Here is a 17,000-nt window from a genome sequence, read left to right on the forward strand (position 1 = left end):
TCCAGGGTTATTCTTCGAAGAAATCGGACAAATTCACTACGCAAAAGAAAACTGGAAACTAGTAATAAAATTAGATTTATCAAACTTAGACGAAAGATATGAGCAAATAAACGAATATTTAAAACAGACCGAAAGATTATGCGAAACTATGAAATTTCACACTCATTATCTTCGAGATACATGTGTGAACCTAGACATCCTAACAAAAAGAGAAGCAAAATATTTAAAAAATGTCATAATACAAATTAAAACGATATACAAAAAACAGACAAATAAACGACGAGAACTCATAGACGGAATAGGTTCCTTATCAAAGTCTTTATTTGGCACAATAGCCGTTAACGACAAAAAACGAATTAACGAACAACTTAACATATTAGAAAACAGTCAAAAAACAATACAGCATGCCGTACAAAATCAAATTAAAATAATAAATACGACTATCGGGCGTATTGATAAAATCGAAAATACAATACAACGTAACGAATACCTCTTACAGAAACGAGTAAACGAGTATATAGAACGCAGAGAGATAAACGAACACTTTACCATAATTACCGCAGTAATAGCAGAATTAATACGCGACGCGGATAACATTATAGAATATCCAACATATACAAAAAACGGAGCAATGCATCCGAGATTAACACCAATAGATAGCATAATAACACATTTAAAGGAAGCAACACAGCAGTTGCCACAAGGACTGTACTTCCCTTTTCAAGTACACATTGAAAATTAGCTTACTATAGAAAAATACGCGAAAATAAGCGCATTCAGCGATAAAGCAATTATTTATATCATTCTAATCTTCTCATTAATTGCGCAACCGAGCTATGCCATAATGAATGTAATTGCGTTACCTGTATTCAGTTATAACAATGTATTCGCAGTAACAGAAATTAACAATAAAATAATTGCGGTAGACAAAGAAAAACTAACATACGTTATAGTAACAGAAAAAGATTTAAAAGATTGTATTAACATTAACTCACAATACACATGTGAGCATGCGACACTGACATATAGAGTAAATTTAAATGCACCATGCGAAATACAAATTTATACACAGCAGCGTCAACGTAACTGTAAGACGAAATACATTATATCAATGCGTACCACATGGATCGCATTACAACAGCCACAAACATGGCTCTACTTGACTGCTACAGAACAACAATTAACAATACAATACGACAAACGACAAGAATACAAAACAGTGATTAAAAACACTGGGAAAATTACGCTGAAAGGAAAATGCAAATTAATAACTCCAGACATGACTATACAGACGAAGCAGACACTCTATGATACGGATATAGAAACGTACCTGCCTGAATATAACTTGACACTGGTACGAGAACGCAACACGATAACACACGATAATGACACGATACAAGACATAGGTCAACACCGAATGGAACTGACAAAATTAAAATTACAACTAGAAGAAATAGACAACAATTTAAAAAGTAACGAACAAAATTTCTTCGCGAAAAAACAATTCGTATATTCAATGGCGACAAGCGGAACAATCACGATAACAATAATAATAATATTAATTGTACTTTACATAGTCATAAGAAACAAAAATAAAAGAAGAAAGCGACCATTAATTAGGATATACGACGAGGATACAGGAAAATGTAAAAAATAAAATCAATGTAATAAACAATATAAAAATGATTAAGAGAGGGGTCAATGAAAACTAAGAAACTTAAAGAACGCAAGCAATTATCTTCAAAAATTTTATTCATTAATTCAATTTCTAATTTAATTAATTAATAAACTAGTTAAATGTTGTAGCTTCTTTTAATTAGAAAGAAACAAATTTTTAAAGATAACTGCTCGCTTTTCTATGTCTTGACTTTTATTAGTTCATAGTATTATTTTATGTTTATAATTTAATAAAAAATATATATAAATATAAAAACTTGAAATTTTGTATTAATTTTTCTTAATTAAATTAAAATCGTTGATTATTTTTATTTTACTTATTTCATTACCTTATTTATGTTATTACACAATTTGATAAATTTATGTTTTAGAAATATAAAGAATGTTAAAGTTAAATAATTTTTCATAGTTACGTATAGTTATAAATGTAATATTATAGCTATCATAATATATTAATAATGCTGTTTATTAAAATAGTTGAAATTACATAATAAGCTTATAACATTATATTAATAATTTATTTTGTAAATATCGTTTTGTCTCTTGTTTTTGTGACTCATTGTATATTGTTAGTGTGACAAATTTAATCACAATTTAAAATTTAAAATTATATACAGCATATCTTATTTATTTTGCACTAAAACAGAAAAATTGATATTTTGAATAATTTTATATATTAAATAATTTAAACAATTTAATTTTTTGGAAACTTTCTATTACTAATGCAATAGTTTAGTGTTTTTTAGAGCTGTACAAAAATATTATTTGTTCCAATTTCAGATGGCCTACTGCGAGGAAATTCTATGACAAGCAATTTAAGAAAAATGAACAGAAAGAAAAGATAAATGAAATTTTTATGAAAACAGGCATTAATTGTGCAAAAGAATTACAGAATTTTATGTTACAACATATTCAAAAATATTATTCTAACGACAAAATAGCAATCGATAATTTAACAGATTTTACTTACATATTTGAGTTAGATGAAAATTTACAGCAATTAATTTGGAATAAAAAAAATAATATAAAAATTTCCTTTTATATTAATGAGATTGAACACTTACTCGCTCATAAATTTTTACGGTAAGATTATATAAATTAAAGTACTAAATACTTTACAGATTAATATTTGTACAGTTATTGTTAATATGTAATTGTTTTTTTTTCAGAAACGATACTTGCAATCTAACGGAAAGATATTATAATGTACTGCTGCTTAGGTATCTGAAACAACATATGCAGAATGTAATATTAATGGAATTTCGTATGAAACCTGACCAAATGCAGGTTTTGGAAAGAAGTGCTCTTCTTGTAGCACAACACTTACAGTCGTTTCAAAAGTATATATCTTACTCGTCCATAACAACGTCACTAGATAATATAGCAGAAGAGGTTTTGAATAGTCTCAAAAAGAAAGATCCGTTACATCCGATATTTTTGACGCCCACCGAATTTTTTCGGATTGGAGAGACAACAATATCTTCGATAATTTTTGGAATGAAGCAGAAGGAACACAAATTATGGATACGTTAGAAGAATATATATTTAGCACATTAAACTTTCGACGAAACAAATCGAGAGCTGTAGAATGGAATATACAAATAAAATGGAAATGTATAGATCATGTAAGCATTATAGATTATAATATATTATAATATATATATATATATAATATGACCAATTATGCCGTAAATATGATCGTATTTGTTGTAATCTTAAAAATGTTTTTCTTTTAATTAATTTTTGCATTCTAATTTTTGCCGTAGGTATTAAAATATAAATATGGTCAAGAAATAATTATATTTATAATATATCACAGCGTGGCCAGGAGACTTGGTCTACGTTGTGATATAATATTAAATTCTAATAAGCATATCTATCTATATTGGAAACCAAAATAGTAAGTATAATATTAGATTTGAAATTATGTGAATTTTTTGATATTTTTATTTTTCCTACGCACACGCACATACATATTATTTTTTATGCTTTACAGTACTACGAATAGTATAGAAAATGTAAGATGTTTCAAACTAAATTTTAACAAATTCCCAGATTGTTTTATCAATCAGGAGTGTGAACAATTTCATGTAATAACAGCTACAGAGGTTGCCAATTACTCATATATATTTTTCATTATCTTATATATAAATTTAATATTAATTAGTAAATTTATAATATTAAAATTAAGCAAAAAAACTTGCACAATGTTAATTTTTCTCGTTTGTAATTGGAATCTTATTTAAGTTTAAGTCTTTTTTCATCATTACAGATGATAACATTACTCCTTAAGTTGATTTAGTGTAATAATGAATATTCGTGGGGAATGGATTCAGAAGATTTACTAAAGCATAATAGATTTAACTGGGATATGAATTTAAAAAGTTGGAGTATGAGTTTAAAAAATATTGGCCCACACTTTACTGTAAGTAAGCACTACACATGTCGCATATTAATAATAATAATAATAAGTTCTATGTCTTCTTTCTAATAACACATACAATTACTTAAGAATTATAAATAATTATACTTCAATTGTAGAATTATAATTTAATTTAATTAAATTTTCTACAAATATTTATTTAAGGACTACTTAACAAGGAATATAAATTATAGATTAAACTTACACTTACACTTTTCAGATCAGCCTAACGATAAAAAAATTTGAAAGATTGGTGTCAAGACCAGAAGCAGTAAAATTTTCGGTTGGAATAATTGTAATTCATGGTAATCAATGTACGAACTGTCCTGCAGGTGTCATAATTGGATGGAATCGATGGGAAGACAGACATTTGGTTAAGGTCTCCATAATAGATAGAAGACATAATCCTAATGTTTTACCGTTAAAGATTTGTAGTGATACAAAGCAACAAACACATTACCTGATTCTTACAGGAAATAATAAAATGTGTTACGTGGGAGAAGGTATATTATTATATTGATGCGTTTTTATTTGAAATTACAATTTTTTCTTTCTTAATCTCAACTCTTTGTATATATTGCAAAATAATATTTTATTTTAATTCATCTTGTTTTCTTTTTTCTTAATATATATATTTTATTTAAGTATATTATTGTATTTATGTCGTAATTATTTTATTATTATTTTATTTTAATGGTCGTTTATTTATTTTTTATTTGCGTTTTTTTTATTGTAGACGATATATCTTTAATATCGCCGAAATGGATTAAAAATTGTGAAGTTGGCCGTTACTTTGATAAATTCGAAGGTACGCTTTGGTATTATGTACCAAATAAAGCGCTGGCAAAACATTATCTGTATGATGCCACTGTAACTACTAAAAAAACAATATTAGAGACTTTATACTATAAACTTAAATATAATATATATAATGTAATATTAAAAATATGCCAAGCTTTTGTTTGAAAAATTTTAAATATATTATCTTAATAAAATCTTTTTAAATATTATTTTATAAATTTTTATGTATTTGATAGTTTGTAAAAATAATTAAATTAAGAAAAAGTTAAAAAGATGAAGTTAAACAAGAAAGAAAAAGAAATGTAGGACTAATAAAAGAAGATATGTTTACCATATACATACGTATATACGTTGTACATGTCGTATACAGGGTGTCCCAGAGCACTTGTGCCAACGCCCGTGAGCAGGTAGGGCACAGTAAACTGAGCAAAAAGGTCTTATACCATTTTGCATTATTCGTAATAAAAATCAAAATATTTAATATTAAAGTTAGGCGGCCTAAAAATAATTAAAAACAAAAAAAAAGAGTAGACAAAAAAAAATAATGAGAATATAAATAAAAGACGAATAAAAAGAGAAATAAAAACAGATTTATTTTTCTGCCTAATAATAAGAATCTTTTTTACAAAAATTTACAAAGACAAAATATTAAGAGTAATTGATATCGCCAGTGATGAAATGATTCGAAAGGTTTATTAGTTAAGCGACCAAACTGGCAGAATTAAGCTTTATGCATTTATTAAATGTTAGAATAAGCTTCTCATGACAACGTTTCGACCTAAACCAAAGATTTAAAGACCTTTAGTTAAGGTCGAAACGTTATCATGAGAAGCTTATTTTAACATTTAATAAATGCATAAAGCTTAATTCTGCCAGTTTGGTCGCTTAACTAACAAACCTTACGGGACAAAATATTAATTAAACATGTTTACAATAGAGAATACAACTTAACATTAGAAAATGAATATGAACATACACACGAGAAAACATGCGTGATATGTGTGCGGCGATTAGTTCACAGACATTACTATATCTCATTATTTTTCTATTAATTTTATTCAAAATTTTCATAGAATATGCTGGAGATATAAAAAAATTGTCGTAAATAAAAATTGAAAGCTATTTTTATGAATTCTTCTAAATATGTACTTCACTATGCCAGGAACATGTGTAATGAAAGGCAGGCAATTTCTTTAAAATTCGAAACTCGAAAGATTTGTGACAAATATTACCTGAGAGATTCCAACAAAATTTTCCTATTGTGTGCAGTCACGTGACAACAATATGGTGGGAGAGCCTTTAGGTTTTCAGATTTCTCCAGAATAGGTATAGACAAAGAGTGTAAAGAACTTCTGTATGGTATAACACGTGCTTTTGGTAATTGGAAAATACATAAGAACATAGGTTTCGCAATAGATTTCGTGTGACTACAAAAAGAAAATTAATGATACGCAGTCCGATCTTCTTAAATTAAATTACTTTTCTGTGTTTTGCTAAATTCTTAACTAAATTTGTTTCATAAACGAAATAATGACGACGATAACGAACTTACCTGAAGAATTAATAGATACTATACTTGGTTACAACGATATCACTATTGAGGATATCATTAACTTCAGATGTGCAAGAAATTTCAACACGTAGTCAAATACAACAAGTTTATAGAAAAAGTTTTTTCAGAGGTAATTACTTATTAATTAGATTAGGTAATTTTTTGTAATTTAATTTCATTAACATACCAATTATACAATCAACTCTGAAAAAAATATATTTTATAATACATATAAAAAATATATAAAATATAATAAACAATATAAAAAGGTTAAGAAACGGATCAATGAAAGTTAAATCAGATAAAGAGCGCGAACAATTATTTTCAATAAATTTTTTCATCAATTATATGTGGGATAATATTTTCTTGCTATTTATTAAATAGTTAAACTATCCCGAAAGAAAAGGGACACTAATCAAATGGAAAATTAAATCACCTCAAAAAGAAACCTCGCGATAAAACTGCACACACACTAATGTCTTAATGTCTTCTCCTGATGTGTCATAATATTTATTTTTTTGCTATTCAATTGTCGCGGACTTATGTCGCGCTCTCATGTATGCATACGCGCGTCGCGCATTTCGCTGCCAATCATGCATCAATCATACGTACACACCAATCACGCGTACATACATAAAACAAATGCATCTTCTCTTTCTCTCACACACACACACTCTCTCTCACACTCGGCCATTCTGACCGGACACTCGCCCCGAATGTCCGCTGCCTTTATCTTTTTCTTCACTCTGGTATAGGTCTTCGCCGTCATCGCTTGTCCAAGGCTTCATGGAATCAGCGGCAGATGAGGTCTGCTTGGGTCCTTCGCCTTTTCCTATCCGGCGCACCACGTAGCGATCATTGCGCAGGATTTTGATAATCTCATATGGTCCATAAAATTTATGAGTGAACTTAGAACCAGGTCCTAGTTGCGTACGACGAATGGCAACGATATCGTTTTCACGATATTGGAAGGCTTTCTTTCATCTAGTTTTACTTCACGAATCTTTTACGTATGTTATATATATGGGGCATTCTTTATGAAGTGATCCACCTCAAATTATCAAAGTTTTCCGATCACGCTGAAATTTACATAAATTGTAGTCCTATCCAAAGTAAAATCATTGCCCAAATATTTTGGCCCACGACCAACGGGTTCTCTATTTACAGGGGCTCGAATTTTTATCATTTGGACCGTCACGTTCAACTTCAAACGCCGATAAATTTTAGTAGATTACTTCGATTTAAAAAAAAGGTTTTTGTTTTATTTTTAAAAAATCTTAAATAAATTTTGATTAAAAAAAAATTAATTTTAATACACTTTTACCAGATTAAAGGGCGTACAAAGACCTTTTGAAATTACTACTATTTTTAAAAAATCGAAGTAGTCTACTAGGTATGGAAACAAGATTTAACTCACATAACAAATTAAAAATTAGAGGCTATAATTGTATTAGAAATGATAACAGCAGTTTTGCAGGTGGAATACTAATACTTGTTAAAAACATTATCCCTTATAAAGAAATTAAACCAATCACAGACATACCTATAGAAAACATGCATTAAACTTGCTAGAGGCATTCATCTAATAGCAACTTACAACAGCTCTAACAAAGATTACGCTGCCAAAGATATAGATAGACTATTAAACATAGGCAATAAAGTCCTCTTGGTTAGAGATCTAAATGCAAGACATCATGCATAGAATTGTCATAGAAATAATAAAAGAGGCAGAATTCTTTATAATTACACACTTAGAAATAATTGTACAGTTATTTTTCCAGACGAACCGACTCATTACCCGGAGAATGGATCCGCACCTACAACATTAGACATAGGGATTAATAAAAATGTAACAGATATCTCATACATTAAAGTAATAAACGAATTATCGTCAGATCACAACCCTGTTATAATTGCAGTAGGATCTCAGACTAAAAACTCTCATACTAAACTAGCTTATGATTATGATTATGATATGGCTGATTGGGATAAATTAGAACAACTGTTAAACAACAAAGTAATACTATCTCCTAATATTAAAACTGCACAGGAACTAGAACTCGAGGTACAAAAATTTACAACAATATTAAATAATTGCATAAAGAAAACTATACCTGTCAAGACAGCACAACAGCTACAAGATAAACTTCCTCCTAGGATTCTGCAAATGATATCGCATAGGAACAAAATGCGAAAAAAGTCGCAAAATACTAGAAACCCAGAATATAAAATAATAATTAAAAATATAACTAAAACAATAAGGAAGGACATAGTTAAATATAAGAATGATATTTGGACTAAAAAGCTTGAAAAAATTAACCCCCGTGATAATTCTCTTTGGCGTATGACTAAAATCTTCAAAAATGAGTATAATACACTATCGGCTCTTGTAAATAACGGAAAAGAGGCAATTACTAATATTGACAAAGCAAATATGTTAGCTAAACAATTCGAACAAATACATAATATTAACTTAACAAATAATACACATAAACAAAATAAAATAATAAAACAGGTAAATCAATTCTTAGAAACTCCCACCAACAATGAATGGACTAAATTCATGATTTTCCCAACAGAACTTCATAATATCATAAGAAAACTACCGGCCAAGAAGGCCCCAGGTATGGACAATATACAGAATATAATACTATCTAGGAAAAAAAACTATCTAGGAAACCACTAGTACAGCTAACTTACATTATTAATGCAGCAATAAAACTCTCTCACTATCCTTCTCACTGGAAAACAGGCATTATAATACCCATTTTAAAAAAAGGAAAAAATAAATCAGAGCCAAGCAGTTACAGACCAATCAGTCTTCTCCCAACAATGAGCAAAATTACAGAGAAAATCATTCTTAAAAGAATAAATTATTTTGAAATAAAAGAAAAAATTCTAGTAGATCATCAATTTGGCTTTAGGAAAAATCACAGTACTGTCCAACAGATAGTTAGAATCATAAACGACATTAGTATTAACTTTAATAAAAACATGGTTACAGTAATGCTACTGCTCGATATAGAAAAAGCATTTGATAAGGTATGGATAGACGGACTTATATACAAAATGATACACTACAATTATCCTACTACACTAATTAAATTCATAAACGCCTACCTAAGAAACAGACACCTAAAAGTAACAGTCAGTGACACACATTCAACTAAACACAAAATCAACGCAGATGTACCTCAAGGCTCTGTTTTAGGACCCAAGTTATTCAATTTATACTTAAATGATATTCCTATTTTTGAAAAAACCAAAACAGCCTTATTTGCTGATGATACCGCAATCTATGCACATTCGTTTAGCGCAGTTGTAGCTGCCAAGCAAATACAGATACATTTAGATTTCCTAGAAAAATTCTATGAACTATGGAAGATAACGCTGAATCCAATCAAAACTGAAGTCATAACATTCACTAAAAAACAAAAAGATACAAAAATCTTTCAACCAATTAAAGTATTTGGACATGCAAATCATCCTGTAAGTGTTGTCAAATACCTCGGAGTCCTTCTTGATTCAAAATTAACCTTTAAAAAACACGTAAAAGAAACTTTACGAAAAGCATATTCTATACAAAAAAAGTTGTATCCTCTAATGGCCAAGGGCTCTAGTCTGACACAAAAAAATAAAAAACTAGTTTACACAATGATCATAAGACCTATCATAACTTATGCAGCTTCTGCCTGGTGCAGTGCAGCTCCAACTAATCTAAAACCATTACAAATATACCAAAATAAATGTCTAAGATTAATACTGTCAGAAGGAAGGTATGCAAAAATAAAAAAATATGCATGAACTAACAAAAATTAAATATATAACAGAGTATATCAAAGAAATATCGAACCACTTTTATGATAATAAATTGGAATCTAACGAACTGATAAAAATACAACCAGTATTAAGAGCTATAATCTACCTTTTAAAAACAAACACAAGTTACCTTACCAAAATCTCGACATATTTCATGAGTAGACTGAGACATATAATACTTGCTAATCTAATTTAACATTCAATTAATTATATTTAAGCCATACCATAGTTCTATTATTATTATTATTATTATTATTATTATTATTATTATTATTATTATTATTATCTTTATTATTCTTACTATTTATATATTTGTTACTATTATTAATATCATTACTATATCAGTATACTTATTATACTTAAAGACAAATACACAAATTTATATAATGTGCTAATACTCAAATATTACATACATTAATACTCACCTATTATGTATTAATTGCAGGTTTTTTACTTAACATTGCTTCTAGCAAAAAGTTTTTTCTGTACCTGACACACAATAATAAATAGAGCACAAATACTATTGTTAACACATATAGAATTTACCTAACACATATAGAATTATCATAGCTCTTAGCAAGAAAAAATAAGTGCCAATATTAGGTTAAGCTTTTAAGTAAGAAAGTCCTAAGTCATAAGATTTATATTTGTTAATTACTTTTATATCTGTAGATTAGTCTATATGTGTAATTGTAAAAATATACTGTGATGATAAATTACTTTTCTAAAAAAAAAAAAAAAAATAAGTTCTCGTCCGATCACTGAAGTTAAGCAACATTGGGTATGGTCAGTACTTGGATGGGTGACCGCTTGAGAACACCATGTGCTGTTGACACTCTCCCTTTTTGCAAATTTAAATATTGATATATTTCTTTTTTTGTTTCAAATACATACTTAAATAATTGTGGAAATTAAAATCTATTTTATTAATAGTTGTCTTGAAATTCTTAAATTATAAATAAATATATAGAATGTTTCATAAAATCTTTTGATTAAAATAATATAGTACTATTATTAGGAAGAGCAAAGAGTTTTTGGACATATATGTAACATATTTTCCTAATTTTGCGTGCTTGAATGATAAGTTAAGCAAAGTACGTTTGATGCAAAAACTCAATAGCTATTTATCCGTGAGTGCTTTGATATATCTATATCAACTAGAATTACTTTTATCGTTAAAGTCATGCCACGTTGTAAAGCACCAGTTCTCGTACACATATTTCATGAGTAGACTGAAACATAAGTAGTAATGGGACAGGTATGACCCGTCAAAACAAACCCCCACCACCGCGCCCTCGGGCACCGCGGGGGGTGTCCGGTGTTTTCCTCCACCACCACCGGGACTGACAGAAAAAAAAGTGGTGGTTGGAGGGGGAAGGGTTCGTGCTCAGGTAAGAAAAATTTATTTTTTGGAAAAATTTTCTGGTTTTCTCGGGACTTGAACCTGGGTCCTTCGTATTGCTGATTCTGGTCCTGGTGTACTGAGCTAAATAAGAACTTACTAGAGTAAAGGTTAGATAAGGCATTTATGTTACGTAGTGGGGCAGATATGGCTCTTGGGCCGATATCGGTTACGGTGCTGGTGAAGGGAGTAAAAAGCGCTTTGACGTTCTGCAAGCGGGGCAGGTATGGCTCTTGGGGCGATATCGGTTACGGAGACGGTGGTGAGACGGAAAAGTGCGTTCTGCACGTGGGGCAGGTATGGCCCGTCAAAACAAATGACGTCACATGGTAGTTGACCATGTATAACGTCATGCCTGTGAAAATGAAAAAAAGATAATAACACAGGAACGTGCAGGTTCTGTCAAACGCGAGTGTATGACGCAACGAAAGAAATAGTATTATCGGTGTCTTATATTACGATGAGCGCCTATTGTTGAAAGAGGTTGCGGAACATCCTCTTTCAACAATAAAAGTAACGGAACTACTTATATGTAAAATGGGAAAGAGGAGTGGGTGAAAGAAATCGACAATAGATTTAAATGTACAAATATGTAACGTTTATATTTAAAATTTTTTACAAAATCAAAATTATTCAAGAAGTTTTTACAAAATGAATAATTGAAGAAAATATTCCTGGGATAATGATTATAATTTTCGTTTTGTTACTATCATATGTACAATTTGATTGAGGTAAAGCGAGATTATTTCTAAAAATGTTATTTCAAAGTATATATCGAGAAATGATAAATCTTTTAACTGAATGCGAACGTTACGTTCTATTTCCTTGCTATTACTATTGATCAGAAGTTTTATAATACTGCTATTAATGTTACTATTGATAGGAAGATTTATCTCTATTTCGTTCATTAGATATCGCGCACATTCGTTGACACTGTTGGAAATTAAATTTAGTTGATTCAAACGAGCGTTTACACATCCAACTATATTTTCCAGTCCCAGAAAGGTTGCTCTTTGCATTACTATCGCAACGCTGTAAGTTTTCCGTTTTTTCGGTGTAGGCCCGTTTGCGTTCGTATCCTCGATGTTTTCGGAAGGAAGATCTTCTTGCACGTTTTCGCGATACGCTACTAGCACAGCTCTAGCTAACTCACAGCTAGCACCATATGCGGTAGTAAAATTTATAATTATTTTGTCGATGATAATCGTACTCTGTTTAATTTTATCACCGTTTAAGTACAAAGACATCTGTTCCATGTTTTCTTGAAATTTCTGCCACGATTCCATATCGAAGCAAATTCTTTCAGCGCTATGAGATGATAATTTAACAATCAGTAGAAAATCCAGTTCCTCTCCATCCGACGCCATAAGGCCCACATGAATTTTCTTCGTATAGGATGAATTCAGGCCATATGTTGTAGATAACAACATATGTTGCAGTTTGATTTTTCCCACGAAATTGCATTCTGAACTTAGAAGCGCTGACTGAATAAAGGATTTCTTGAAATTTGAAATTTCCTTACGATTGTTTATGATAGCTGCTTCTGCGTAGAAAATCGAAGTTCGAATAATCACGTACAGAATACAAACGAAAACAACGAACTTTTACAGTCGAACTTGCTAGTTCGGATGGCAGGAAACGACTGAACTTAATTTTCCCGAATACTTAAATTAGAAAGATGAAATAGAAATGCGGTGGGGAAAATGCGCGCTCAGAATAATAAAAAATTATATGTGTATGGAATTTTAAATCAATTTAAAAAATAGATTATAAAAATGTACGTTACTCTCCATAGCTTGCCTGTGTCGCGTCTAAAGTTCAGAGAATAATATTTTTATAACGTAGTTTTACAAAAATCGTGAAAAATATAATAAAAGAAAATTTTTCATATATATATATATATGTATATATATATATATATATATATATATATATATATATATACATATATAAATAAATAAAATTGTATTCAATATAAATTTAGAGAAAGAAATTCTAAAGAGTGCCAAGAAAAAAACAAAACCTTGCGTCACATATAAAAGTTATAAAAAAAAAAGATATTTATTTATTGCTTGTTGGTTTTTCCAAAATTTTTTCACGACATATTTCTTATAGCTAGCCGCCAGGAAAATAAAGAAAATAATAAAGATTACTTAGCGTAACAAAAAAAAAAAAAAAAAAAGGGAATAAGTGTTTATTGCTTGTTGGTTTTTTCCGAAATTTTTTTCACGACATATTTCTTATAACGTGCCGCCGAGAAAATAAAGAAAATAATAAAGATTACTTCGCGTAACAAAAAAAAGGAATAAGTGTTTATTGCTTATTGGTTTTTCTGAAATTTTTTTCACGATATATTTCTTATAAATAGTTGGCGAGAAAATAAAGAAAATAATATAGATTACCGAAATTTTTTCACGACATATTTCTTATAACGAGCCGCCGCGGAAATGAAGAAAATAATAAAGATTACTTCACGTAACAAAAAAGGAATATTCGTTTATTATCGTACGTAACAAAAATAGAAATGTAAACGTGAGAAATAGATTATTTTCAAAACTTTCTTTGAACTTACCGTTAATCCATCATAAAAGAAGAAAATATAATAATAAAACATTCTTTCGAAAGTTTTGCATTGTATTGTCCTATCGCATTTTGTTTAACAATCCGACCAATGCAAAATCAAAGAATTTTCCCCTCTTCCTAAAGAGACGTTTTCTTTAAAATGTATAAATATGGTTCTCCGTATTGGAAAAAGTACATTTTAAGTTCCGAATTTGAATTTTATCCATCACGCAAGTTACAGTGCAAATAATTAATTATCATGTCGAATCTTAAAAACGTTGTAGAAATTTGCCTTTCACTGGCACAGAGTTTATGCGGCCAGAAATTTGACAAATTGTTATCGGGATTAACAAGCGACGACGAAAAAAATTATAGCGTCTTCGGAAAGTTCGCTGGCGAGTATCCTAGCGTGGTGTTCGCGGTATTATTCCGCCTAGGACATTTTTGCAATTTTCGCGAACTTTTGAATATCGCCGGAGAAGTTATCGAATCGCGAATCTGTTTTGGTGAGGAAGAGAGCGATGCTGGTGGGCACATAGAATTTCTTCGGCTGCATTTTCATCGATTTCTCCAGAATTCGAATGGTAAGTTTTTATTTTTACTTTTATCGGGTTTAAAATTGTAAAATATGTTATTTAAATCAAACAATTTTTAGACTCAACGCGTCCGATCGTATATCGCAGCAAACGAAGAAGTACGGAATGAAGACCTGATGGAGGGAAATGAAGAGGCAGAAATAGAATCGGGCGAAATGATTGAGGAAGAAGAAGAAGATGAAGAAGAAGAAGAAGAAGAAATGAGAGAAGAGGAAGAAGGAATGAGAGAAGTGGAAGAAGAAGCGGAAGACGAGGAGGAGGAAGAAGAAGAAGAAAATGATATAAATGACGTGTCGGTGATAGAAGAAGGTAATAACTTAACACATTCTTTAGTTCTTCTCTTACGTTTAAATTTTATTTTAATTGAAAAAATTTTACTAGGAAACTTTTACTCAACAACTATCGTCTCCGACATTTCATACACGCCGGTGTACGATCCCTAAAGATATACCGGCGTAACAGAAGGTTGAAGGGAGAAGATTAAAACGAGTAAGTTAGCTTAACATAAATAATAACGTAACAATTAACAAAACATACATTATTAACAAAATTTAAACGTAAGAGAGAAATATTTTACGAAATATTTCATCAAAATAATTTAATTATTCTTATTTTTCACAGTACAGATCGGGGGTGGAAGAAGCGGCGAAATACAACGTCAACAAGATCAACATCAACAAGTACGCGTAGAAGAAGAAGAAAATCACTCGCATGCAGATGAGGAAACACTTGACGCTGTGATGAAAACGAGCCCGATAGAAGAGAAGAGGAGGGTGTACTGGCGATCAGGTAGAAAATAATTTTAGAAGTATTGTATTATTATCAGAAAACGTGCGCCAATTTAGAAATTTCGGTATAGAGGGACGCGAAATTAGTTTTCGTATCCGACCCGTACCCGAGGGGGCTAATGTATATAACTGGCTAGAGAACGCGTTTCGGGAACTTCACACGTAACGCGTTCGTGCGTACCGGGTGATTACGTCAGGATGACTTTTGATTCCGGAAATTTTACGCGTAGACCCACAGGTATATCGTTCCGACCATTTTGCGACTTGACTTACGAGAATATTTGGAATCTTGTAAGTTTATTAGCGCAAAGTTGCGACGGTCATGATATAGCTCTAGCGTTTAATATCCGCGTTTCTAAAGTTACTCCTCCTCAGGGAAGCGGACGTAACGCACTTACACGGGATATTATTGTTAAGCGTTCGATTTTAAAGATTTCCAATTCGGACAATTTATGTTTTTCTCGTGCGCTTGTATCCGCTCAAATTTTTAACGAGCGTGGAAATTTGCACACGGGAGAGTTACATGAAAAATGGAACGCAGTGAGACGACAAAACTCTGTGTTACAACGCGACTTAGCGTTGTAACTTACGAGGAATGCAGGTGTCACGATTCCTGAAGAAGGAAGCGGAATTCCCAAAATCGAACGCTTTCAACAATATCTCGCCGGGGATAATATTGCTATAGTGATATATAATATCGTTACTTTTGGTTGGGGCGGTAAACCGTTATACAACGGGGTTGAATTCTTAGCCTCTCTACAGCGAGAGACAAGAACGTGCTTAAATATATTATTTCATCCGGACATAAAGCATTTCGACGTAATTTTAAATTTAAGGGCCGCCGCGGGTGGGCGAGGATACTGCGTTCCGTGTAATTTAAGTTATCGCTCCGATAAGGGGGAGCATCGATGCTCTAACAAATGTCCGCAATGTAACGCAATGCCGCCGTGCGAGCAAACAGATACGCCACATATTAGGTGCGATAATTGTGGACGGGGATTTTTTAATCGTGAGTGCTTGGAGCGTCATCGCGCGCGGAAATCACACGATGGAAAATTGCAAAAAAGCGTTTGCGAAATTGTACGATTTTGTAACGATTGCGGCCGGTTAATTCAAAGAAATAAACAACACGAATGCGACATGGCTTATTGTATCGTGTGTCATTCTTTACAATCGCTGAACCACCTTTGTTATATGTTACTTATTCGGCGCGGCGATAATTCCAATCCTTATTGTGCGGAATTTATCGAAGAGAATGGGGAGTAATAACAACGGAGGAACGGCGGCGAAAATAATTGTATACCCGCACGTAAAAAAAGCCGAGTAGCATTCGTGTTTTACGACTTTGAGACGAGGCAAGACGAAACGCTCCAAGGTACCA

At 31.1% G+C, this 17,000-nt stretch overlaps 1 protein-coding gene across 1 annotated transcript; it reads right to left on the reverse strand.

Moving 5' to 3' along the window:
* Positions 1–12,359: 12,359 nt before the first annotated feature.
* On the reverse strand, positions 12,360–13,466 carry LOC140674173 (uncharacterized). The gene is made up of 2 exons (XM_072907551.1): positions 13,460–13,466; positions 12,360–13,216 (listed from the first exon to the last, which is right to left on the reverse strand). Exons 1-2 carry the CDS (start codon positions 13,464–13,466, stop codon positions 12,360–12,362), a joined length of 864 nt encoding a protein of 287 aa, XP_072763652.1.
* Between the last annotated feature and the right edge of the window lie 3,534 nt (positions 13,467–17,000).

Source organism: Anoplolepis gracilipes, chromosome 15 (assembly GCF_047496725.1).
Source record: "Anoplolepis gracilipes chromosome 15, ASM4749672v1, whole genome shotgun sequence".
Taxonomy (NCBI): Eukaryota; Metazoa; Arthropoda; class Insecta; order Hymenoptera; family Formicidae; genus Anoplolepis; species Anoplolepis gracilipes.